General features: G+C 64.4%; 1 protein-coding gene across 3 annotated transcripts in view; it reads left to right on the forward strand.

Annotated features, from left to right (window-relative positions):
* The first annotated feature begins 5,470 nt into the window (after positions 1 to 5,470).
* The window catches only part of ERCC2 (ERCC excision repair 2, TFIIH core complex helicase subunit), a 36,350-nt gene continuing 18,382 nt past the window's right edge, over positions 5,471 to 23,438 (forward strand). For all 3 annotated transcript variants that reach the window (XM_054010081.1, XM_054010082.1, XM_054010083.1), the window contains exons 1-8: positions 5,471 to 5,542; positions 10,430 to 10,529; positions 12,757 to 12,834; positions 13,261 to 13,323; positions 13,672 to 13,785; positions 14,927 to 15,043; positions 22,150 to 22,266; positions 23,121 to 23,244. In XM_054010081.1, coding sequence (XP_053866056.1) covers positions 5,538 to 5,542; positions 10,430 to 10,529; positions 12,757 to 12,834; positions 13,261 to 13,323; positions 13,672 to 13,785; positions 14,927 to 15,043; positions 22,150 to 22,266; positions 23,121 to 23,244 — 718 coding nt within the window. In that variant the 5' untranslated portion in view covers positions 5,471 to 5,537. The remainder of the gene's footprint in view (positions 5,543 to 10,429; positions 10,530 to 12,756; positions 12,835 to 13,260; positions 13,324 to 13,671; positions 13,786 to 14,926; positions 15,044 to 22,149; positions 22,267 to 23,120; positions 23,245 to 23,438) is intronic.

Genomic DNA, 23,438 nt, shown 5'->3' on the forward strand with positions numbered 1-23,438 from the left:
AGGGGACAAGGGGGGGGTGTTTGGGAGTTCTGGGGGGGGCTGTCAGGGGGCAGGGGTGGGGAGAGGGATCGGAGCAGTCAGGGGACAGGGAGCAGAGGGGTTTAGATGGGTCGGGAGTTCGGGGGGGGGCTGTCAGGGGGTGGGGGTGTGGATAAGGGTTGGGGCAGTCAGGGGACAGGTAGGGGGGTAGGGTACTAGGGGGCCAGTTAGGATGTGGGGAAGGTCTCAGGAGGAGGCAGTCAGGGGACAAGAGGCAGGGAGGCTTAGGGAGGGGGTGGAGTCCTGGGGGGCAGTCAGGGGACAAGGAGTGGGGGGGAGGGTTGGGGGTTCTGAGGGGGCAGGAAGTGGGAGGGAGTGGAAGGGGCAGGGGCGGGGCTAGGACAGGACGGGGGCGGGGCTAGGACAGGGGCGGGGCTCCTCCAGTCCTCTTTTTTGATTGTTGAAATATGGTAACCCTACTGTTGGGGAGGGGGGAAAGTGAGCTCCACCCGGGGCTGGTGGGGAGGGGGAAGTGCAAGTTCCTGGGGAGGCACAAAAGGGGTCAAATTTAAATTCCTGCGCATGCCCATGTTTGTCCTGACTCCCAAATGGATGGAGCTGCAAGTGCCGCCACCCTACGGCATGAAGGGCTAGGGTTAGGCATGCTGGGGCCACTCTCCTAGGTGAGGCAGCATCTGGGGGCCCTTCCAGCCCAGGAGCCCAACCGTGGGGCGGAGCATGGCCCAATCAGGTGTGTGTGGGGGGAGCGGGTGCCAATGGGGTTTGTACACATGGCTCTGAAGCTGATGTACAGACCCGTACAGCAGCTCTATGTGCACGCCCCCCCCCCAGGGCCTGGCACAGCACGGCACACCCAGTCCTGACCCCACTTCCCCCCAGGCTTGGGGCCTGGCTGAGCTGGGACAGGGCCAGACAGGGCAGTGAGCCAGAGGCCATTAAAGCTGCATCAATTGGACCAACGTGCTTCTGCTTTGATGGGCCAAACTCCTGTGAGCCCCTCCCCGGCTCGGGGGGGGGCAATGAAGGGGTGGGAGAGACCCACTGGCCTGCAATGCACAGACCCAGGGCTGTACAAATACCCCCCCGCCCCCAGCCCTCCTTCGAGGGCTGGGCCTGGCTCACGGGCTGGGGGCCGATGGTGGTGTGTGTGTGTGGGGGGGGGGGGGTGACGGTAGCTGGACTTGTCCAAGGTCAGCCCAGAAAATACACCCCTGTATGAAACGAGCCCCAGTGAAGGAGCCATGACGTTAGGACAGGTCAGACTGGAGTCAGAAGAGCCGCTGAGGAGCGTGTGCACCAGCACCGTGGCACTGAGCAGAGAGGCTGCGAACCGAGACTTTGCGGGTCACCCAGCCCAGTGGGGGGGGCTGTCCTGTGCCCGGGGGGGCCCTCGTGGTACGTTGCCATGGCTTAGGCTCTCACACTGGCACCCAGCTCACAAGCAGCTAGAATAGTCTGGAAAAGCAAACTCAAGTTCTGAAGCCACAAGGCTCTGTGAGGGGCCAGCCCTTGTCCTGCTGCGGCTGATGGGGTTCCTGTGCCATCAAGAGCGCCCGTGGGCCAGGGCCGGCTTCCCACTTGGAGCCTCTGGATGAAAATCACCTCAGTTTCAAGCCCCCATTTAAAAGGCTGCCCCCACCCCGGCCGCATGGTGCCTCAGGGATATTTGGGGGGACACAGTGTTTTCACCCTAATGGCCCATCCTGTGTCTTTCCTGGGCTAGCCAGTGCTCGGTGCTTGGCACGAGTCCCATGGGGGTGAGGAGGCAGCCCTTGACTGCCCACCACCCTGGGAGAGGTGCAGGGGGCGAGGTGGCCGAATGGTGCAAGCCCCAGGGATGAGCCCCGCTGCACACGCACAGATACACTCGCAGCCCCACCCCCCAGATCTGCAGCGCGTAGTGACCAGCATGGTCAGAACAGGCCTCGTGCTCAGGAGGGACCCTACGCCAGGAGTTCTCAACCTTTTCCTCTCGGAGGCCCCGCAATACGCTAGAAAATCTCCACGGCCCAGCTGTGCCCCAGCGACTGGTTTTCTGCATAGAAAAGCCAGGGCCGGCATTACGGGGTAAAGCAGGGCAATTGTCCAAGGCCCCACGCCACGGGGGAACTGCGAAGTAAAGTTGCTCAGGCTTTGGCTTCAGCCCCGCATGGCAGGGCTCAAGGCCCCGGCCTCCAGCGAGTCTAATGCTGGCCCTGCTTGGCGGACGCCCTGAAACCTGCTCACGGCCTCCCAGAAGGTCCCAGCCCCTGACTGAGAACCATTGCTGTATGCCACATATCGCCAGACACATTCCCGCTGTGTGCCTCCATCGGGTCAAATGCGTGTTCGCTTGTTTCAGACCCACCCCGTCTTCCCCCCAGGGCATCTGGGTCCCGATTGTCACAGCCCTCCCCCCCTCGAGGTGTCTGGGCCCAATTGTCACAGGCCCCCAGCCCCCCGAGGTGTCTGGGCCCCGATTGTCACAGCCCCACCCCCCGAGCTGTCTTGGCCCTGATCGTCACAGGCGGAGGTGGGCAGTGGATGGGGTGGGGATGGGGAGCAGTGGGCAGTAGATGAGGCAGGGAGCAGTGGATGGGGCAGGCGGAGGGAAGCAGTGGGCAGTGGATGGAGCAGTGGACGGGGCAGGGGTCTTGCTGCACACTCAGGCAGCGTTGCTGGGTCAGCTCCCTGCAGCCCCTGCGTTGGGGAGTTTGTCACCAGAAGAGCTGGAGCTGACGCTGACTGCGTGTAACGCCATCAGGACCAGCCCGTCCCACTGGCTCCTGGCTCTGACTGGGGAACGTTGGTGCCCGCAGAGCTTGTCATCACAGGAGCAGCTGCAGAGATCCCAGCCACCAAACCAACAGCCTCCACAAGTCCCACGGTGCCCAAAGCAAAGCCCGTAGTGTCTGGGTGGGGCCAGTAAAATCAGCTGTTCCTGGGGCAAGCGGGGTAGGGGCTTCCGAAGAAGGCCCATGTGCCAAGCTGCCAGGAGAGGCACATGCAGAACTGGGGAGCGGACGACCTGAGCTGCGCTGAAGCTTTGAACAAAGGACTGAGGACCCATTGCAACTGCTCTTTAACCAACCAAACTCTCAATCCCAAAATTCAAATTTGGATAGCGTGGGGTTCTGACCCAAAGCTTAATTGACCTGGTTCTGTGGATCCTGCTGACTACGCCACTGTGACAATGCGGTTCTGGCGGAACCCAACTGAGAGTGCCAACTCAGGACAAATTGCTCAAACAGGGCAGTTACAGCCCAAGGCTGGGGTTTTTTCCACCTCTAAGGCAAACCAAACCAGCCAGACTAAGAGGACTTCGGTCTCACGCCACTGGGTAACCGCAAGTCTCACAAGCAATCTCCTTAGACACTCCAGTTTCCCAGTATCACCACCAGTGCCACTCATTATGGCGACAAATGGTTATGAAAACCAAGACCCCAGTAAAAGAAAAAGGTTCTCCTGATCCCCAAGGACCAAGCCCCAGACCCAGGTCAATATACAAATCAGATCTTACCCACAAATCACACTGTTGCCAATCCTTTAGAATCTAAAATCTAAAGGTTTATTCATAGAAGGAAAAAGATAGAGATGAGAGCTAGAATTGGTTCAATGGAATCAATTACGTACAGTAATGGCAAAGTTCTTGGTTCAGGCTTGCAGCAGCGATGGAATAAACTGCAGGTTCAAATCAAGTCTCTGGAATACATACCCCACTGGGATGGGTCCTCAGTCCTTTGTTCAAAGCTTCAGCTTGTAGCAAAGTCCCTCCAGAGGTATGAAGCAGGATTGAAGACAAGATGGAGATGAGGCATCAGCCTTATATAGTCTTTTCCAGGTGTAAGAACACCTCTTTGTTCTTAGGCTAGGTCTACACTACCCGCCTCAATCGGTGGGTAGAAATCGACCTCTCGGGGATCAATTTATCGCGTCCCATCGGGACGCGACAATCGATCCCCAAATCGGCGCTCTTACTCCACCAGCGGAGGTGGGAGTAAGCGCCGTCGACAGGAAGTCGATTTTGCCGCCGTCCTCACAGCAGGGTAAGTCGGCTGCGATACGTCGAATTCAGCTACGCTATTCACGTAGCTGAATTTGCGTATCTTAAATCGACTCCCCCCTGTAGTGTAGATGTACCCTTACTGTGGAAAATTACAGCAAAATGGAGTCTGGAGTCACATGGGCCAGTCCCTGCATACTTTGCTGAGTCTCAAGGCATATTTGCCTTCTCTCAATGGGTCCATTGTATAGCTGATGGTCCTTAATGGGCCATCAAGCAGGCTAGGCAGAGCTAACACCAGTTTGTCTGGGATGTCACCCAGCAGCATAGCATAAGTTTGCAATACAGACAGTATAGAGCCAATATTCATAACTTTAACTACAAAATTGATACACACATGTAGACAGCATAATCATAACCAGTAAACCATAACCTTGTCTTAGACACCCCATTTGACCCCCTTTATACAAGATTTGGTGCCACTACAGGACCTTGGTTGCAACAATGATCTATATGGTCCCAGATTATATCAATAACGTCACACCCGTGTCCCCCAGTGAGACCCTTGTGCCACAGCAACGGCGTCCAGCCGTGTTATGGAGCCCACGTGGCAGCAGGGGGAACACTGTAATTTAAGGTTTCGCCTGCCAGTCATACATTTTAACGTTTTTAGAAGGTCTCTTTCTATTAGTCTATAATATATCACTAACCTATTGTTGTATGTAAAGTAAATAAGGTTTTTAAAATGTTTAAGAAGCTTCATTTAAAATTAAATTAAAATGCAGAGTCCCCGGGATTGGTGGCCAGGACCCGGGCAGTGTGAATCACTGAAAATCAGCTGTTGTCTACCCCTGCAGTAGATACTCCATCACTGGCAAGGTTGGATGTTTTCCTAAAACCTCTGCCCTAGGAATTGTTTTGGGGGCAGTTCTCCGGCCTGTGCGCTACAGGGGGCCAGACTGGATGACCACAGTGGTTCCTTCTGGCCTTGAAATGTATGAATCTACAACCTATTAAATAAACTGTGGCTCCCCCCCCCCCGCCCCCCAAAATCCATGACTCCAGAGCTGGGGCATCAAACATTGTGAGACTGGCCATAAAACCCTGAGAACTGGCAGCACCGCCTCGCCATAGGGTCACCCTCCCCCTGGCCCCTCCCTTACCCCCATCCACCCCAACCCAGCACCCAGGGGCGCCCTAGCCCCAGATCCCCCCCAGCAGGGCTGCTCCTGCAGCTCTGGGCTCGATTGCTCAGGCCTGCCCATCCACAGCGCTCCCCTGCGCTGCTCAGACCTGCGCAGTGCAACCAAACCCACCACGCGCGGCGAGCGGTCGGCCTACCCTGCCGCCCAGGCGGACAGGCCCCGCCTCTCCGACGTGACTGACGGGGGATTCACCCAATGGCCGTCGGAGGCTTCACACCTGGACGACCCTCCAGCCAGTAGGCGGAGAGGGCGGGCGTGTCGGACCGAGGTGGGAACCGGCAGGGGGCGGGGCAGGGCCGGGATGAGGCGTGTGCGGGGCTGCGAAGAGGGAAGGGGCCGGGCTCGGAGCCATGAAGTGAGTGAGGGGCGCGGGGAGGGAGGGGGCGGGGACGGCGGGGAGGGGAGCTGCGGGGGGCGCTGGGGGGGGAGGGAGGAGGAGGGGACGGCGGGGGGGGGGGAGCTGCGGGGGGGGAGGGGGAAGGGGCGCTGGGGGGGGAGGGAGGAGGAGGGGACGGCGGGGGGGGGGAGCTGCGGGGGGTGGAGGGGGAATCATCATAGAATCATAGTCTACCAGGGTTGGAAGGGACCTCAGGAGGTTCTAGTCCAACCCCCTGCTCAAAGCAGGACCAATTCCCAGCTAAATCATCCCAGCCAGGGCTTTGTCAAGCCTGACCTTAAAAACCTCCAAGGAAGGAGACTCCACCACCTCCCTAGGGAACCCATTCCAGTGCTTCACCACCCTCCTAGTGAAATAGTTTTTCCTAATATCCAACCTAGACCTCCCCCACTGTAACTCTGGACCATTGCTCCTTGTTCTGTCATCTGCCATCACTGAGAACAGCCGAGCTCCATCCTCTTTGGAACCCCCCTTCAGGTAGTTGAAGGCTGCTATCAAATCCCCCCTCATTCTTCTCTTCTGGAGACTAAACAATCCCAGTTCTCTCAGCCTCTCCTCATAAGTCATGTGCTCCAGACCCCTCATCGTTTTCGTTGCCCTCCGTTGGACTCTTTCCAATTTTTCCACATCCTTCTTGTAGTGTGGGGCCCAAAACTGGACACAGTATTCCAGATGAGGCCTCACCAATGTCGAATAAAGGGGAACGATCACGTTCCTCGATCTGCTGGCAATGCCCCTACTTATACAGCCCAAAATGCCGTTAGCCTTCTTGGCAACAAGAGCACACTGTTGACTCATATCCAGCTTCTCGTCCACTGTGACCCCTAGGTCCTTTTCTGCAGAACTGCTGCCTAGCCACTCGGTCCCTAGTCTGTAGCAGTGCATGGGATTCTTCCGTCCTAAGTGCAGGACTCTGCACTTGTCCTTGTTGAACCTCATCAGGTTTTTTTCGGCCCAATCCTCTAATTTGTCTAGGTCCCTCTGTATCTGATCCCTACCCTCTAGTGTATCTACCACGCCTCCTAGTTTAGTGTCATCTGCAAACTTGCTGAGAGTGCAGTCCACACCATCCTCCAGATCATTAATAAAGATATTAAACAAAACCGGCCCCAGGACCGACCCTTGGGGCACTCCGCTTGAAACCGGCTGCCAACTAGACATGGAGCCATTGATCACTACCCGTTGAGCCCGACGATCTAGCCAGCTTTCTATCCACCTTACAGTCCATTCATCCAGCCCATACTTCTTTAACTTGGCGGCAAGAATACTGTGGGAGACCGTATCAAAAGCTTTGCTAAAGTCAAGGAATAACACATCCACTGCTTTCCCCTCATCCACAGAGCCAGTTATCTCATCATAGAAGGCAATTAGGTTAGTCAGGCACGACTTCCCCTTCGTGAATCCATGCTGACTGTTCCTGATCACTTTCCTCTCCTCTAAATGTTTCATAATTGATTCCTTGAGGACCTGCTCCATGATTTTTCCAGGGACTGAGGTGAGGCTGACTGGCCTGTAGTTCCCCGGATCCTCCTTCTTCCCTTTTTTAAAGATGGGCACTACATTAGCCTTTTTCCAGTCATCTGGGACCTCCCCCGATCGCCATGAGTTTTCAAAAATAATGGCTAATGGCTCTGCAATCTCACCCGCCAACTCCTTTAGCACCTTCGGATGCAGCGCATCCGGTCCCATGGACTTGTGCACGTCCAGTTTTTCTAAATAGTCCCGAACCACTTCTTTCTCCACAGAGGGTTGGTCACCTTCTCCCCATGCTGTACTGCCCAGTGCAGCAGTCTGGGAGCTGACCTTGTTCGTGAAGACAGAGGCAAAAAAATCCTTGAGTACATTAGCTTTTTCCACATCCTCGGTCACTAGGTTGCCTCCCTCATTCAGTAAGGGGCCCACACTTTCCTTGATTTTCTTCTTGTTGCTAACATACCTGAAGAAACCCTTCTTGTTACTCTTAACATCTCTTGCTAACTGCAACTCCAAGTGTGATTTGGCCTTCCTGATTTCACTCCTGCATGCCTGAGCACTATTTTTATACTCCTCCCTGGTCATTTGTCCAATCTTCCACTTCTTGTAAGCTTCTTTTTTGCGTTTAAGATCAGCAAGGATTTCACTGTTTAGCCAAGCTGGTCGCCTGCCATATTTACTATTCTTTCTACACATCGGGATGGTTTGTTCCTGCAACCTCAATAAGGATTCTTTAAAATACAGCCAGCTCTCCTGGACCCCTTTGACCTTCATGTTATTCTCCCAGGGGATCCTGCCCATCTGTTCCCTGAGGGAGTCAAAGTCTGCTTTTCTGAAGTCCAGGGTCCGTATTCTGCTGCTCTCCTTTCTTCCTTGTGTCAGGATCCTGAACTCGACCATCTCATGGTCACTGCCTCCCAGGTTCCCATCCACTTTTGCTTCCCCTACTAGTTCTTCTCTGTTTGTGAGTAGCAGGTCAAGAAAAGCTTTGCCCCTAGTTGGTTCCTCCAGCACTTGCACCAGGAAATTGTCCCCTACACTATCCAAAAATTTCCTGGATTGCCTGTGCACCGCTGTATTGCTCTCCCAGCAGATATCAGGGTGATTAAAGTCTCCCATGAGAACCAGGGCCTGCGATCTAGCAACTTCTGCTAGTTGCCAGAAGAAAGCCTCGTCCACCTCATCCCCCTGGTCTGGTGGTCTATAGCAGACTCCAACCACGACAACACCCTTGTTGCTCACACTTCTCAACTTTATCCAGAGACTCTCAGGTTTTTCTGCAGTTTCATACCGGAGCTCTGAGCAGTCATACTCCTCTCTTACATACAACACAACTCCCCCACCTTTTCTGCCCTGCCTGTCCTTCCTGAACAGTTTATATCCATCCATGACAGTACTCCAGTCATGTGAGTTATCCCACCAAGTCTCTGTTATTCCAATCACATCATAGTTCCCTGACTGTGCCAGGACTTCCAGTTCTCCCTGCTTGTTTCCCAGGCTTCTTGCATTTGTGTATAGGCACTTAAGATAACTCATCGATCCTCCCTCTTTCTCAGCATGAGACAGGAGTCCTCCCCTCTTGCGCTCTCCTGCTTGTGCTTCCTCCCAGGATCCCATTTCCCCACTTACCTCAGGGCTTTGGTCTCCTTCCCCCGATGAACCTAGTTTAAAGCCCTCCTCACTAGGTTAGCCAGCCTGCTGGCGAAGATGCTCTTCCCTCTCTTCGTTAGGTGGAGCCCGTCTCTGCCTAGCACTCCTTCTTCTTGGAACACCATCCCATGGTCGAAGAATCCAAAGCCTTCTCTCCGACACCACCTGCGTAGGGAAGGGGCGCTGGGGGGCGTTGCGGGCGATGGAGGAGGCGGGGACGGCGGGGAGGGGAGCTGTGGGGGGTGGAGGGGGAAGGGGAGCTGGGGGGCGTTGCGGGGGATGGAGGAGGAGGGGACGGCGGGGAGGGGAGCTGTGGGGGATGGAGGGGGAAGAGGCGCGGGGGGGTGTTGCGGGGGAGGGAGGAGGCGGGGACGGCGGGGAGGGGAGCTGCGGGGGGATGGAGGGGGAAGGGGCGCTGGGGGGTGTTGCGGGGGAGGGGGGAGGAGGGGACGGCAGGGAGGGGAGCTGTGGGGCGATGGAGGGGGAAGAGGCAGTGGGGGGTGTTGCGGGGGAGGGAGGAGGCGGGGACGGCAGGGAGGGGAGCTGCGGGGTGATGGAGGGGGAAGAGGCAGTGGGGGGTGTTGTAGGGGAGGGAGGAGGCGGGGACGGCAGGGAGGGGAGCTGTGGGGCGATGGAGGGGGAAGAGGCAGTGGGGGGTGTTGTAGGGGAGGGAGGAGGTGGGGACGGCAGGGAGGGGAGCTGCGGGGCGATGGAGGGGGAAGAGGCAGTGGGGGCTGTTGCGGGGGACGGAGGAGGCGGGGACGGCAGGGAGGGGAGCTGTGGGGCGATGGAGGGGGAAGAGGCAGTGGGGGGTGTTGCGGGGGAGGGAGGAGGCGGGGACGGCGGGGAGGGGAGCTGTGGGGCGATGGAGGGGGAAGAGGCAGTGGGGGGTGTTGCGGGGGAGGGAGGAGGCGGGGACGGCGGGGTGGGGAGCTGTGGGGGGATGGAGGGGGAAGAGGCAGTGGGGGGTGTTGCGGGGGATGGAGGAGGTGGGGACGGCAGGGAGGGGAGCTGTGGGGGGATGGAGGGGGAAGAGGCAGTGGGGGGTGTTGCGGGGGACGGAGGAGGCGGGGACGGCAGGGAGGGGAGCTGCGGGGCGATGGAGGGGGAAGAGGCAGTGGGGGGTGTTGCGGGGGACGGAGGAGGCGGGGACGGCAGGGAGGGGAGCTGTGGGGCGATGGAGGGGGAAGAGGCAGTGGGGGGTGTTGCGGGGGACGGAGGAGGCGGGGACGGCCGGGAGGGGAGCTGTGGGGGGAGGAGGGGGAAGAGGCAGTGGGGGGTGTTGTAGGGGAGGGAGGAGGTGGGGACGGCAGGGAGGGGAGCTGCGGGGCGATGGAGGGGGAAGAGGCAGTGGGGGGTGTTGCGGGGGAGGGAGGGGGTGGGGACGGCCGGGAGGGGAGCTGTGGGGGGATGGAGGGGGAAGAGGCAGTGGGGGGTGTTGCGGGGGATGGAGGAGGTGGGGACGGCAGGGAGCGGAGCTGTGGGGCGATGGAGGGGGAAGAGGCAGTGGGGGGTGTTGCGGGGGAGGGAGGAGGCGGGGACGGCAGGGTGGGGAGCTGGACAGAGAAAGGGGGCTAATAAAATACAGTGTGTGGGGAAACCCGGACGTACTGTACAGTGTCTTCGCTTGCCCATTGCTGGCGCAGCCTCCTCTGCCCCGCTGTGCCAGGGTGCCCCTCATAGCACCGGCTCTCTGACCCCATGACTTGATCTCATTGTCAGGCTGAACATCGATGGGCTGCTGGTGTATTTCCCCTATGACTACATTTACCCGGAGCAGTACTCATATATGCTGGAGCTGAAGAGGACGCTGGATGCCAAGGTCCCTCCCGGGGGTGGGGGGTCTGCGCGGTGGTGGGGAGCACTGGGGGGCGGGGGGTTGGCACATCTCACTGTGCATGGCTAAATACCCGTGCTTGTATTCACCCATGTACCCTTCGGAGCCCCTGAGCCCTGCCCAAGTGGGGCTCAGGGCCGGCTCCAGGCACCAGCCCTCCAAGCATGTGCTTCGGGTGGCACCTGGAAGGGGGCGGCACTCACCAGGGGAGAGCGGGGACGCGGCTGTGCTCTCCGCCCTTCTCCCGGTGCTCTGGCCGGTCGGGGAGAGCGGGGCCGCGGCCGGGCTCTCCGCCCTTCTCCCGGCGCTCCGGCCAGTCGGGAAGAGTGAGGCCGCCCTCCCCTAGTCCTCCGGCCGGTCGAGGAGAGCCGGGCTGTGACAATGCGATTCTGGCGGAACCCAACTGAGAGTGCCAACTCAGGACAAATTGCTCAAACAGGGCAGTTACAGCCCAAGGCTGGGGTTTTTCCACCTCTAAGGCAAACCAAACCAGCCAGACTAAGAGGACTTCGGTCTCACCCCACTGGGTAACTGCAAGTCTCACAAGCAATCTCCTTAGACACTCCAGTTTCCCAGTATTACCACCAGTGCCACTCGTTATGGGGACAAATGGTTATGAAAACCAATACCCCAGTAAAAGAAAAAGGTTCTCCTGATCCCAAAGGACCAAGCCCCAGACCCAGGTCAATATACAAATCAGATCTTACCCACAAATCACGCTGTTGCCAATCCTTTAGAATCTAAAATCTAAAGGTTTATTCATAAAAGGAAAAAGATAGAGATGAGAGTTAGAATTGGTTAAATGGAATCAATTACATACAGTAATGGCAAAGTTCTTGGTTCAGGCTTGCAGCAGCGATGAAATAAACTGCAGGTTCAAATCAAGTCTCTGGAATACATCCCCCGCTGGGATGGGTCCTCAGTCCTTTGTTCAAAGCTTCAGCTTGTAGCAAAGTTCCTCCAGAGGTAAGAAGCAGGATTGAAGACAAGATGGAGATGAGGAATCAGCCTTATATAGTCTTTTCCAGGTGTAAGAACACCTCTTTGTTCTTACTGTGGAAAATTACAGCAAAATGGAGTCTGGAGTCACATGGGCAAGTTCCCGCATACTTTGCTGAGTCTCAAGGCATATTTGCCTTCTCTGAATGGGTCCATTGTATAGCTGATGGTCCTTAATGGGCCATCAAGCAGGCTAGGCAGAGCTAACACCAGTTTATCTGGGATGTCACCCAGCAGCATAGCATAAGTTTGCAATACAGACATTATAGAGCCAATATTCATAACTTTAACTACAAAATTGATACACACATGTAGACAGCATAATCATAACCAGTAAACCATAACCTTGTCTTAGACACCCCATTTGACCCCCTTTATACAAGATCTGGGTGCCACTACAGGACCTTGGTTGCAACAATGATCTATAGGGTCCCAGATTATATCAGTAACGTCACAGGGGCCGCGGCCAGGCTCTCCGCCCTCCTCCCGGCGCTCCGGCCGGCCGGGGAGAGCGGGGCCCCGGCCGGGCTCGGCGCCCTCCCCTGCTGCGCTCCCCACCGGGAGGCTTTTTTGCCTGGGGCGGCAAAAAAGCCAGAGCCGGCCCTGTTGGGGCTCCTGGCATGCAGCCCATCTCCCGGCTTGGGCACCCTGGGCTGGACGGCACACAGGGTGCCCACTCAGAAATTAGCATGGTGAAGCTGTGGGGGCTCATGCCACCAGGCCAGATTGCCAGGCTGACACAGCCTCCCCGCCCCCGAGGTTGGCACGCTGCTCCAGAAGACGGAGAGGTGCCCCAGAGGTCCCCTGGCTGGACAGCCTTAGGGGTGCAATGGGTGGTGGTTGCTGCCCCTAGAGCCTGAGATCTGGTTGTGGGTGCAAGGGTCATTGACCGTGACATGTCCTATCCCTGTCTCCCCCCCACCCCCAGTGTGACACTGCCCCTGCACTGCCCAGGCCACTCTGCAGGGAGGGACCAGTGTGGCCTGGCCCAGGCAGTGCGGTCCTTCTGCAGCCGCCGCTCCTCCCAGGCCTGCCTCTGTCCCAGGCTTGGTGATTCCAGCTCCCAGGGGCTTTCCTCGCAGGACTCTTGCTGTCTCCCCTCTCTTCTCTGGCCCTTCTGGGTCCCTGCCGTAGGCCCTGGCTCAGCCTTCCCTGCTAGTCCCCTGCCCACCCCCTCGGGGCTCCCTGTGTGACAGCTGTTCCTCTCTCCCAGGGCCATGGCGTGCTGGAAATGCCCTCAGGGACTGGGAAGACCATTTCCCTCCTGTCACTCATTGTGGCCTACCAGCGGGTGAGTGCCAGGCAAGAGCTGGGGGCGGGGGCTGCCAGGTGTGTGTCTAGGGGTCCACTGGGAGAGGCACTTTTCCCCCAAGGCCAGAGTGGCCGGGCGGCAGGTGCTGGCCGAGCACTGGCGCTATCCCGCAGACCTCGTGGGTGGGTCTGGGCCGGGGCTGGAGCTGCCTCTCCTTGCTCCACTGGCAGAGCCCTGATCTGGGGACTCTTGGGGTGGGGGTCAGGGCCCCTTCTGGGAAGGCTACGCCCCTCAGCTCCCATAGCCAGGTGGGAGTGCTCACACCATCCCTAGGGCTGTAGCTGTGACGGTGGTGGGGAGGGGAAAGCAGCCTGGGGAGTTTGGTGCCCTGGCTGCTCTAGGCTCGGCATTGGTGGCCTCTGGGGTTAGCGAAGCCCCATGCCATCCAGTAGCATCTCTCCCCAGGCCCATCCGCTGGAGGTGACCAAGCTGATCTACTGCTCCAGAACCGTGCCTGAGATCGAGAAGGTGACCAGTGTGTGTGGGGGATGGACCTGTATGCGGTGGGGCCCCTTGTGGCCCTGTGTTGGGGAATCATGGGGGGGCCCCTTGCTGCCCTGTGGTGGGGAGATCGTGGGGGAGCCCCTCACTACCCTTGTGGGGGGAGGGAGAGTGTGGGGGGGATGGTGACGGGATCCTTGCTGCCCTGGGGGAGGGATGTGGGGGATGATGATAGGGCCCCTCACCGCCCTGGGAGGAGGAGAGAGAGGGGGTGGGGGATCGCAGCGGGGCCCCTCGCTGCGCTGCGGGGAGATGGGTGTGTTTGGGAGGATGTGGGGGATCATGGTGGGCTCCTCACCACCCCTGCTCCGGCAGGTCATTGAGGAACTACGGAAGCTCCTGGATTTCTATGAGAAGCGGACGGGGGAGAAGCTCCCCTTCCTCGGCCTGGCTCTGAGCTCCAGGAAGAACCTCTGCATCCACCCCGAGGTGAGTCGGTTCTGGGCTCCCCACCCTTGGGTCCCTGGTTCTGGGGCACAGCCAGGATTCAGCTGCCCGGCAGGCTGGGGAGGAGCCCAGGGCTGCTCTGCCCACCGTGCCTGCTGCCCCACGGCCAGGCTCTCCGGTCAGGGACCTGCCCTGGGCAGGGGTTGAGGCTGCTCCATTGAGTGACGGTGGAACTGCTGCCCCCTGCCCTCCCCTCCTCCAGAGCCAGATCCCCCTGCCCTGCCCCTTCCTGTGCGTGTCCTGGCCCGAGAGTGACAGGTGACTCCACTGCCCTGTGTGCCCCAGCAGCTGCCCCTTTATATGAGCATGTGTGGTTGAGTCTCAGGGCTGGGCTAGCCGGGGGGCTGCGGGTCGGGAGTGAGGGGCACAGACAGAGCCGTGGGGGTGGAGCCCAGGGCTGGGCTAGCCGGGGGGCTGCAGGTCGGGAGTGAGGGGCACAGACAGAGCCGTGGAGGGGAGCCCAGGGCTGGGCTAGCCGGGGGGCTGCGGGTCGGGAGTGAGGGGCACAGACAGAGCCGTGGGGGTGGAGCCCAGGGCTGGGCTAGCCGGGGGGCTGTGGGTCGGGAGTGAGGGGCACAGACAGAGCCGTGGGGGTGGAGCCCAGGGCTGGGCTAGCCGGGGGGCTGCGGGTCGGGAGTGAGGGGCACAGACAGAGCCGTGGGGGTGGAGCCCAGGGCTGGGCTAGCCGGGGGGCTGCGGGTCGGGAGTGAGGGGCACAGACAGAGCCGTGGGGGTGGAGCCCAGGGCTGGGCTAGCCGGGGGGCTGCAGGTCAGGAGTGAGGGGCACAGACAGAGCCGTGGGGGTGGAGCCCAGGGCTGGGCTAGCCGGGGGGCTGCGGGTCGGGAGTGAGGGGCACAGACAGAGCCGTGGGGGTGGAGCCCAGGGCTGGGCTAGCCGGGGGGCTGCGGGTCGGGAGTGAGGGGCACAGACAGAGCCGTGGGGGTGGAGCCCAGGGCTGGGCTAGCCGGGGGGCTGCAGGTCAGGAGTGAGGGGCATTGGCAGATGAGGCAGGGGAGACGAGACAGCCCCCCCCGTGCGTTACACATGGTGCTCTCCAGAACTGAGGGCTCCGTGGCCAGGCGTCCTTGGCTCTTTGCCCAGCCTGACAGCTGCTCGTTGTAGGTGAGCTCGCTGCGGTTCGGGAAGGAGGTGGACAGCAAGTGTCTGAGCCTGACGGCGTCGTACGTGCGGGCGCAGCAGCAGTGGGACAGCGCCATCCCCTCGTGCCGCTTCTTCGAGGTAGCAGGACTCCTGGGCAAGGGTCAGCCCCTCCCGGCCCATGGGGCCAGCCCAGCTCGCAGCCCCTCCCGGCCCATGGGGCCAGCCCAGCTCGCAGCCCCTCCCGGTCCCAGCCCAGCTCGCAGCCCCTCCCGGCCCATGGGGCCAGCCCAGCTCGCAGCCCCTCCCGGCCCATGGGGCCAGCCCAGCTCGCAGCCCCTCCCGGCCCATGGGGCCAGCCCAGCTCGCAGCCCCTCCCGGCCCATGGGGCCAGCCCAGCTCGCAGCCCCTCCCGGCCCATGGGGCCAGCCCAGCTCGCAGCCCCTCCCGGCCCATGGGGCCAGCCCAGCTCGCAGCCCCTCCCGGCCCATGGGGCCAGCCCAGCTCGCAGCCCCTCCCGGCCCATGGGGCCAGCCCAGCTCGCAGCCCCTCCCGGCCCATGGGGCCAGCCCAGCTCGCAGCCCCTCCCGGTCCCAGCCCAGCTCGCAGCCCCTCCCGGCCCATGGGGCCAGCCCAGCTCGCAGCCCCTCCCGGCCCATGGGGCCAGCCCAGCTCGCAGCCCCTCCCGGCCCATGGGGCCAGCCCAGCTCGCAGCCCCTCCCGGTCCCAGCCCAGCTCGCAGCCCCTCCCGGCCCATGGGGCCAGCCTTCCCCTCCCGGTCCCAGCCCAGCTCGCAGCCCCTCCCGGCCCATGGGGCCAGCCTTCCCCTCCCGGTCCCAGCCCAGCTCGCAGCCCCTCCCGGCCCATGGGGCCAGCCTTCCCCTCCCGGTCCCAGCCCAGCTCGCAGCCCCTCCCGGCCCATGGGGCCAGCCTTCCCCTCCCGGTCCCAGCCCAGCTCGCAGCCCCTCCCGGCCCATGGGGCCAGCCTTCCCCTCCCGGTCCCAGCCCAGCTAGCAGCTCCTCCCGGCCCATGGGGCCAGCCCAGCTCGCAGCCCCTCCCGGCCCGTGGGGCCAGCCTTCCCCTCCCGGTCCCAGCCCAGCTAGCAGCCCCTCCCGGCCCATGGGGCCAGCCTTCCCCTCTCGGTCCCAGCCCAGCTAGCAGCCCCTCCCGGCCCATGGGGCCAGCCTTCCCCTCCCGGTCCCAGCCCAGCTCGCAGCCCCTCCCGGCCCATGGGGCCAGCCTTCCCCTCCCGGTCCCAGCCCAGTTCGCAGCCCCTCCCAGCCCATGGGGCCAGCCTTCCCCTCCCGGTCCCAGCCCAGTTCGCAGCCCCTCCCGGCCCATGGGGCCAGCCTTCCCCTCCCGGTCCCAGCCCAGCTCGCAGCTTCTCCCGGCCCATGGGGCCAGCCTTCCCCTCCCGGTCCCAGCCCAGCTCGCAGCCCCTCCCGGCCCATGGGGCCAGCCTTCCCCTCCCGGTCCCAGCCCAGCTCGCAGCCCCTCCCGGCCCATGGGGCCAGCCTTCCCCTCCCGGTCCCAGCCCAGCTCGCAGCCCCTCCCGGCCCATGGGGCCAGCCTTCCCCTCCCGGTCCCAGCCCAGCTCGCAGCCCCTCCCGGCCCATGGGGCCAGCCTTCCCCTCCCGGTCCCAGCCCAGCTCGCAGCCCCTCCCGGCCCATGGGGCCAGCCCAGCTCGCAGCCCCTCCCAGCCCATGGGGCCAGCCTTCCCCTCCCGGTCCCAGCCCAGCTCGCAGCCCCTCCCAGCCCATGGGGCCAGCCTTCCCCTCCTGGTCCCAGCCCAGCTCGCAGCCCCTCCCGGCCCATGGGGCCAGCCTTCCCCTCCCGGTCCCAGCCCAGCTAGCAGCTCCTCCCGGCCCATGGGGCCAGCCCAGCTCGCAGCCCCTCCCGGCCCATGGGGCCAGCCTTCCCCTCTCGGTCCCAGCCCAGCTCGCAGCCGCTCCCAGCCCATGGGGCCAGCCTTCCCCTCCCGGTCCCAGCCCAGCTCGCAGCCCCTCCCAGCCCATGGGGCCAGCCTTCCCCTCCCGGTCCCAGCCCAGCTCGCAGCCCCTCCCGGCCCATGGGGCCAGCCTTCCCCTCCCGGTCCCAGCCCAGCTCGCAGCCCCTCCCGGCCCATGGGGCCAGCCTTCCCCTCCCGGTCCCAGCCCAGCTCGCAGCCCCTCCCAGCCCATGGGGCCAGCCTTCCCCTCCCGGTCCCAGCCCAGCTCGCAGCCCCTCCCGGCCCATGGGGCCAGCCTTCCCCTCCCGGTCCCAGCCCAGCTCGCAGCCCCTCCCGGCCCATGGGGCCAGCCTTCCCCTCCCGGTCCCAGCCCAGTTCGCAGCCCCTCCCGGCCCATGGGGCCAGCCCAGCTCGCAGCCCCTCCCAGCCCATGGGGCCAGCCTTCCCCTCCCGGTCCCAGCCCAGCTCGCAGCCCCTCCCGGCCCATGGGGCCAGCCTTCCCCTCCTGGTCCCAGCCCAGCTCGCAGCCCCTCCCAGCCCATGGGGCCAGCCTTCCCCTCCCGGTCCCAGCCCAGCTCGCAGCCCCTCCCGGCCCATGGGGCCAGCCTTCCCCTCCCGGTCCCAGCCCAGCTCGCAGCCCCTCCCGGCCCATGGGGCCAGCCTTCCCCTCCCGGTCCCAGCCCAGTTCGCAGCCCCTCCCGGCCCATGGGGCCAGCCTTCCCCTCCCGGTCCCAGCCCAGCTCGCAGCCCCTCCCGGCCCATGGGGCCAGCCTTCCCCTCCCGGTCCCAGCCCAGCTCGCAGCCCCTCCCAGCCCATGGGGCCAGCCCAGCTCGCAGCCCCTCCCAGCCCATGGGGCCAGCCTTCCCCTCCCGGTCCCAGCCCAGTTCGCAGCCCCTCCCAGCCCATGGGGCCAGCCTTCCCCTTCCGGTCCCAGCCCAGTTCGCAGCCCCTCCCGGCCCATGGGGCCAGCCTTCCCCTCCCGGTCCCAGCCCAGCTCGCAGCCCCTCCCGGCCCATGGGGCCAGCCTTCCCCTCCCGGTCCCAGCCCAGCTCGCAGCCCCTCCCGGCCCATGGGGCCAGCCTTCCCCTCCCGGTCCCAGCCCAGCTCGCAGCCCCTCCCGGCCCATGGGGCCAGCCTTCCCCTCCTGGTCCCAGCCCAGCTCGCAGCCCCTCCCGGCCCATGGGGCCAGCCTTCCCCTCCCGGTCCCAGCCCAGCTAGCAGCTCCTCCCGGCCCATGGGGCCAGCCCAGCTCGCAGCCCCTCCCGGCCCATGGGGCCAGCCTTCCCCTCTCGGTCCCAGCCCAGCTCGCAGCCGCTCCCAGCCCATGGGGCCAGCCTTCCCCTCCCGGTCCCAGCCCAGCTCGCAGCCCCTCCCAGCCCATGGGGCCAGCCTTCCCCTCCCGGTCCCAGCCCAGCTCGCAGCCCCTCCCGGCCCATGGGGCCAGCCTTCCCCTCCCGGTCCCAGCCCAGCTCGCAGCCCCTCCCGGCCCATGGGGCCAGCCTTCCCCTCCCGGTCCCAGCCCAGCTCGCAGCCCCTCCCGGCCCATGGGGCCAGCCTTCCCCTCCCGGTCCCAGCCCAGCTCGCAGCCCCTCCCGGCCCATGGGGCCAGCCTTCCCCTCCCGGTCCCAGCCCAGCTCGCAGCCCCTCCCGGCCCATGGGGCCAGCCTTCCCCTCCCGGTCCCAGCCCAGTTCGCAGCCCCTCCCGGCCCATGGGGCCAGCCCAGCTCGCAGCCCCTCCCGGCCCATGGGGCCAGCCTTCCCCTCTCGGTCCCAGCCCAGCTCGCAGCCGCTCCCAGCCCATGGGGCCAGCCTTCCCCTCCCGGTCCCAGCCCAGCTCGCAGCCCCTCCCAGCCCATGGGGCCAGCCTTCCCCTCCCGGTCCCAGCCCAGCTCGCAGCCCCTCCCGGCCCATGGGGCCAGCCTTCCCCTCCCGGTCCCAGCCCAGCTCGCAGCCCCTCCCGGCCCATGGGGCCAGCCTTCCCCTCCCGGTCCCAGCCCAGCTCGCAGCCCCTCCCGGCCCATGGGGCCAGCCTTCCCCTCCCGGTCCCAGCCCAGCTCGCAGCCCCTCCCGGCCCATGGGGCCAGCCTTCCCCTCCCGGTCCCAGCCCAGTTCGCAGCCCCTCCCGGCCCATGGGGCCAGCCCAGCTCGCAGCCCCTCCCAGCCCATGGGGCCAGCCTTCCCCTCCCGGTCCCAGCCCAGCTCGCAGCCCCTCCCAGCCCATGGGGCCAGCCTTCCCCTCCCGGTCCCAGCCCAGCTCGCAGCCCCTCCCGGCCCATGGGGCCAGCCTTCCCCTCCCGGTCCCAGCCCAGCTCGCAGCCCCTCCCGGCCCATGGGGCCAGCCTTCCCCTCCCGGTCCCAGCCCAGTTCGCAGCCCCTCCCGGCCCATGGGGCCAGCCTTCCCCTCCCGGTCCCAGCCCAGCTCGCAGCCCCTCCCGGCCCATGGGGCCAGCCTTCCCCTCCCGGTCCCAGCCCAGCTCGCAGCCCCTCCCGGCCCATGGGGCCAGCCTTCCCCTCCCGGTCCCAGCCCAGCTCGCAGCCCCTCCCAGCCCATGGGGCCAGCCCAGCTCGCAGTCCCTCCCAGCCCATGGGGCCAGCCTTCCCCTCCCGGTCCCAGCCCAGCTCGCAGCCCCTCCCAGCCCATGGGGCCAGCCTTCCCCTCCCGGTCCCAGCCCAGCTCGCAGCCCCTCCCAGCCCATGGGGCCAGCCTTCCCCTCCCGGTCCCAGCCCAGCTCGCAGCCCCTCCCGGCCCATGGGGCCAGCCTTCCCCTCCCGGTCCCAGCCCAGCTCGCAGCCCCTCCCGGCCCATGGGGCCAGCCTTCCCCTCCCGGTCCCAGCCCAGTTCGCAGCCCCTCCCGGCCCATGGGGCCAGCCCAGCTCGCAGCCCCTCCCAGCCCATGGGGCCAGCCTTCCCCTCCCGGTCCCAGCCCAGCTCGCAGCCCCTCCCGGCCCATGGGGCCAGCCTTCCCCTCCCGGTCCCAGCCCAGCTCGCAGCCCCTCCCAGCCCATGGGGCCAGCCTTCCCCTCCCGGTCCCAGCCCAGCTCGCAGCCCCTCCCGGCCCATGGGGCCAGCCTTCCCCTCCCGGTCCCAGCCCAGTTCGCAGCCCCTCCCGGCCCATGGGGCCAGCCTTCCCCTCCCGGTCCCAGCCCAGCTCGCAGCCCCTCCCGGCCCATGGGGCCAGCCTTCCCCTCCCGGTCCCAGCCCAGCTCGCAGCCCCTCCCGGCCCATGGGGCCAGCCTTCCCCTCCCGGTCCCAGCCCAGCTCGCAGCCCCTCCCGGCCCATGGGGCCAGCCTTCCCCTCCCGGTCCCAGCCCAGCTCGCAGCCCCTCCCAGCCCATGGGGCCAGCCCAGCTCGCAGCCCCTCCCAGCCCATGGGGCCAGCCTTCCCCTCCCGGTCCCAGCCCAGCTCGCAGCCCCTCCCAGCCCATGGGGCCAGCCTTCCCCTCCCGGTCCCAGCCCAGCTCGCAGCCCCTCCCAGCCCATGGGGCCAGCCTTCCCCTCCCGGTCCCAGCCCAGCTCGCAGCCCCTCCCGGCCCATGGGGCCAGCCTTCCCCTCCCGGTCCCAGCCCAGCTCGCAGCCCCTCCCGGCCCATGGGGCCAGCCTTCCCCTCCCGGTCCCAGCCCAGCTCGCAGCCCCTCCCGGCCCATGGGGCCAGCCTTCCCCTCCCGGTCCCAGCCCAGCTCGCAGCCCCTCCCGGCCCATGGGGCCAGCCTTCCCCTCCCGGTCCCAGCCCAGCTCGCAGCCCCTCCCGGCCCATGGGGCCAGCCTTCCCCTCCCGGTCCCAGCCCAGCTCGCAGCCCCTCCCGGCCCATGGGGCCAGCCTTCCCCTCCCGGTCCCAGCCCAGCTAGCAGCCCCTCCCGGCCCATGGGGCCAGCCTTCCCCTCCCGGTCCCAGCCCAGCTCGCAGCCCCTCCCGGCCCATGGGGCCAGCCTTCCCCTCCCGGTACCAGCCCAGCTAGCAGCCCCTCCCGGCCCATGGGGCCAGCCTTCCCCTCCCGGTCCCAGCCCAGCTAGCAGCCCCTCCCAGCCCATGGGGCCAGCCTTCCCCCCCGGGAGGTGGCAGGGCAGGGATTTGACACGCCAGCTGAGCACTGTCACTAGAACTGAAGGGCTACTGGGATGCTTCCCAGGGGTACCCCAGGCTGTGAGGCACCTCGCTGCCATCTGCCGGCGCACGCAGGAGCCTTGTCTGTGCCAGCCGGGCTCAGCTCCGCCGTCCCTCTGCGGGTTAGCAATAGGCACACGCCAGCCGCCCAGCTCCCGCATGCAGCATTCACAGATCCGCTGGCCCAAAGCGCCCAGCCCGGCTCCCCAGTCCCAGCCCAGCTCACAGCCCTTCTGTTCGTTTGTACCGAGAGCCAAGCGAAGCTCATGGGACAAAGAGCAAAGGTTCGAGGGAGGAGTAAAATCCTAACCTGCCATCCAGATCCCAGACGTAACTCACCAGCCGCTCACCTGTCTGAGGGGGTGTGGCGCGCGGGTTTTCTCCCAGCGTTTCCCAGCCAGGCCCGCCATGACCCTGCGTTCATAAGACAAACCTGCCTAGGCCCGGGTGGGGATGATCTGTGTTCCCCAGGCACACCGGCCTTGGTCTTTGATCTTAGGCGTAAACAGGGCGCCGCCTGCTGCGTTCCGGAGCTCGTGTGGTGTGGTGGCAACTTTGCAGTCTTGGTTAGCTGGTGGCTTCCTATGCCAGTGGACTCTCACTGTAAAACACACGATACCCAGGAGAGACACGGCCAGTGTCCCCTGCCCGAGCTGAACCAGTGCATCGCCTCCTGGTCGTAACTCACAGGCCTTAGGACGACACTGATAGCCACCACCTCAGACGCTGTCCTGTGACCAGCCGGCTAGGGGCTCTCACTAGAGACCGCACATGCCACCCGTTGGTGCAGAATGATGTAGACATCATACCCAGGGGATCCCCGTAAACCCGTCTGCACCCCGAATGCCCTCTGCCTGGTGGCACCAAGAGGTCTGCCGTCCCCGGGGGAAGCTCCCGGCCCCATCGGCCAGTCCAGGACACCGGCGAAGAGGAGACCCGCTCTGCTGCCCGGCTGCCAGCACTTGCCATTCACGCTGCTGGGAGGCGTCCCTGTGGCCCACTCGGAAGGGTTAATGGGCAGGGAGCCGCGCAGCGGGGACGGTAGCATGAAGGGCCTGAGGAGTGGAGCTGGGGATGGGCTGGCCCAAGGCCCGGAGCAGCAGAGGGAGGGACATGAGCCTGGGTGGTGCTAGGCCCTGATGTGCAGTGTGCTGTCTCCCTTCCCCCCCAAACCCCCCCCCCCCCCAAACAGGAGTTCGATGCCCATGGGCGGCAGGTGCCCATCCCCTTTGGCGTCTACAACCTGGATGACCTCAAAGGGTACTGTCGACAGAAGGGCTGGTGCCCCTACTTCCTCGCCCGCTACTCGGTATGTGACAGGCCATCGTGCCCTACTGGGCCCAACGCTGGGGAGGCTCACTGAACCCGGAGAGCAAACCCCCCTCCCCGGGCGGGCAGCAGGGTGCAGGGTGGCCCAGCTGGGAGCCCAGTCCAGCACCGCCTGTCCCGGGGAAGGAGCTGTGATGCTGGGTGCGGTTGTGCTCCTGGAGTGGGTGACTCCCCCCTGCTGAGCACAATGCCGGCCTGTCCTCCAGCCCCAGTGGCTCTGGCCTCCTCTGCCCCACTGGCTGTGACCCAGGCTGGATACTCCTGCGCTGGGCCCAGTTCTGCTCCAACGCTGGCACTGACCCATGGACTGGAGCGGGTCTGGCCCAGGGCGAGTGAGATCCACTTCAGGCCCATGGCAGACTTCGGGGGCTTGGCCCAGGCACGCTGCCCATGGGCACTTGGGTTGGGCCTGAAGCTGAGGCAGGCGCTGGTCCCCCAGGGCCATGTGTTCCTGAGGAGTCTGAGCGGGGCCAGGCCTGGGCTGGGCGAGCCCCCAGGGCAAAGCAGGTGGCGACAGCCTCCTCCCTGAGCTTCCCCCCAGGGGACTCCGGGCATTCCCTTCGCTCAGTGGCCTAGGCACCCAGAGCTGCCTGCCTTGGCCACAGGGCTGTCCAGTGCCTTGCAGCTGCCCGCTGTGCCAAGGCCAGCCCGTCCCCACTGCTGCTGTGCACAGCCCTGCTGCCGGGCACGGAGCCTCCCTCTCGCCCGGGGGCTGCTGGCTTGTGGCCCTCCAGGGCTCGCCAGGGAGGTGGTATGCCAGCCCGGGGCTGCCTGTCTCTGGGCCCGGCGGGGGGGGTGCGTTCTGGGCATTAACCATTTCCTTCCTTTGGTCAGATCCTCCACGCCAACATTGTCGTGTACAGTTACCACTACCTGCTGGACCCCAAGATCGCAGACCTGGTGTCCAAGGAGCTGGCCAAGAAATCCGTTGTCGTATTTGACGAAGCTCATAACATTGGTAATGGGGGATGGATGGCTGAGCCTTCGCAGGGGGCAGACAGGTGCCCTGCGGGGGGGGCTGCCTGCCATGTGTGCCAGGTCCCTGCCTGCCATTCAGTACTAAGGGCCCCTAGTGGGGGCGGCTGAGCCCCTTTCGCTGGCGCTGTGGGGCTGCCCCATGCTCAGCTGGCTGGCACGCTGTCCTGACTGGTT

This window comes from Malaclemys terrapin, chromosome 20 (genome assembly GCF_027887155.1).
Source record: "Malaclemys terrapin pileata isolate rMalTer1 chromosome 20, rMalTer1.hap1, whole genome shotgun sequence".
NCBI lineage: Eukaryota > Metazoa > Chordata > Testudines > Emydidae > Malaclemys > Malaclemys terrapin.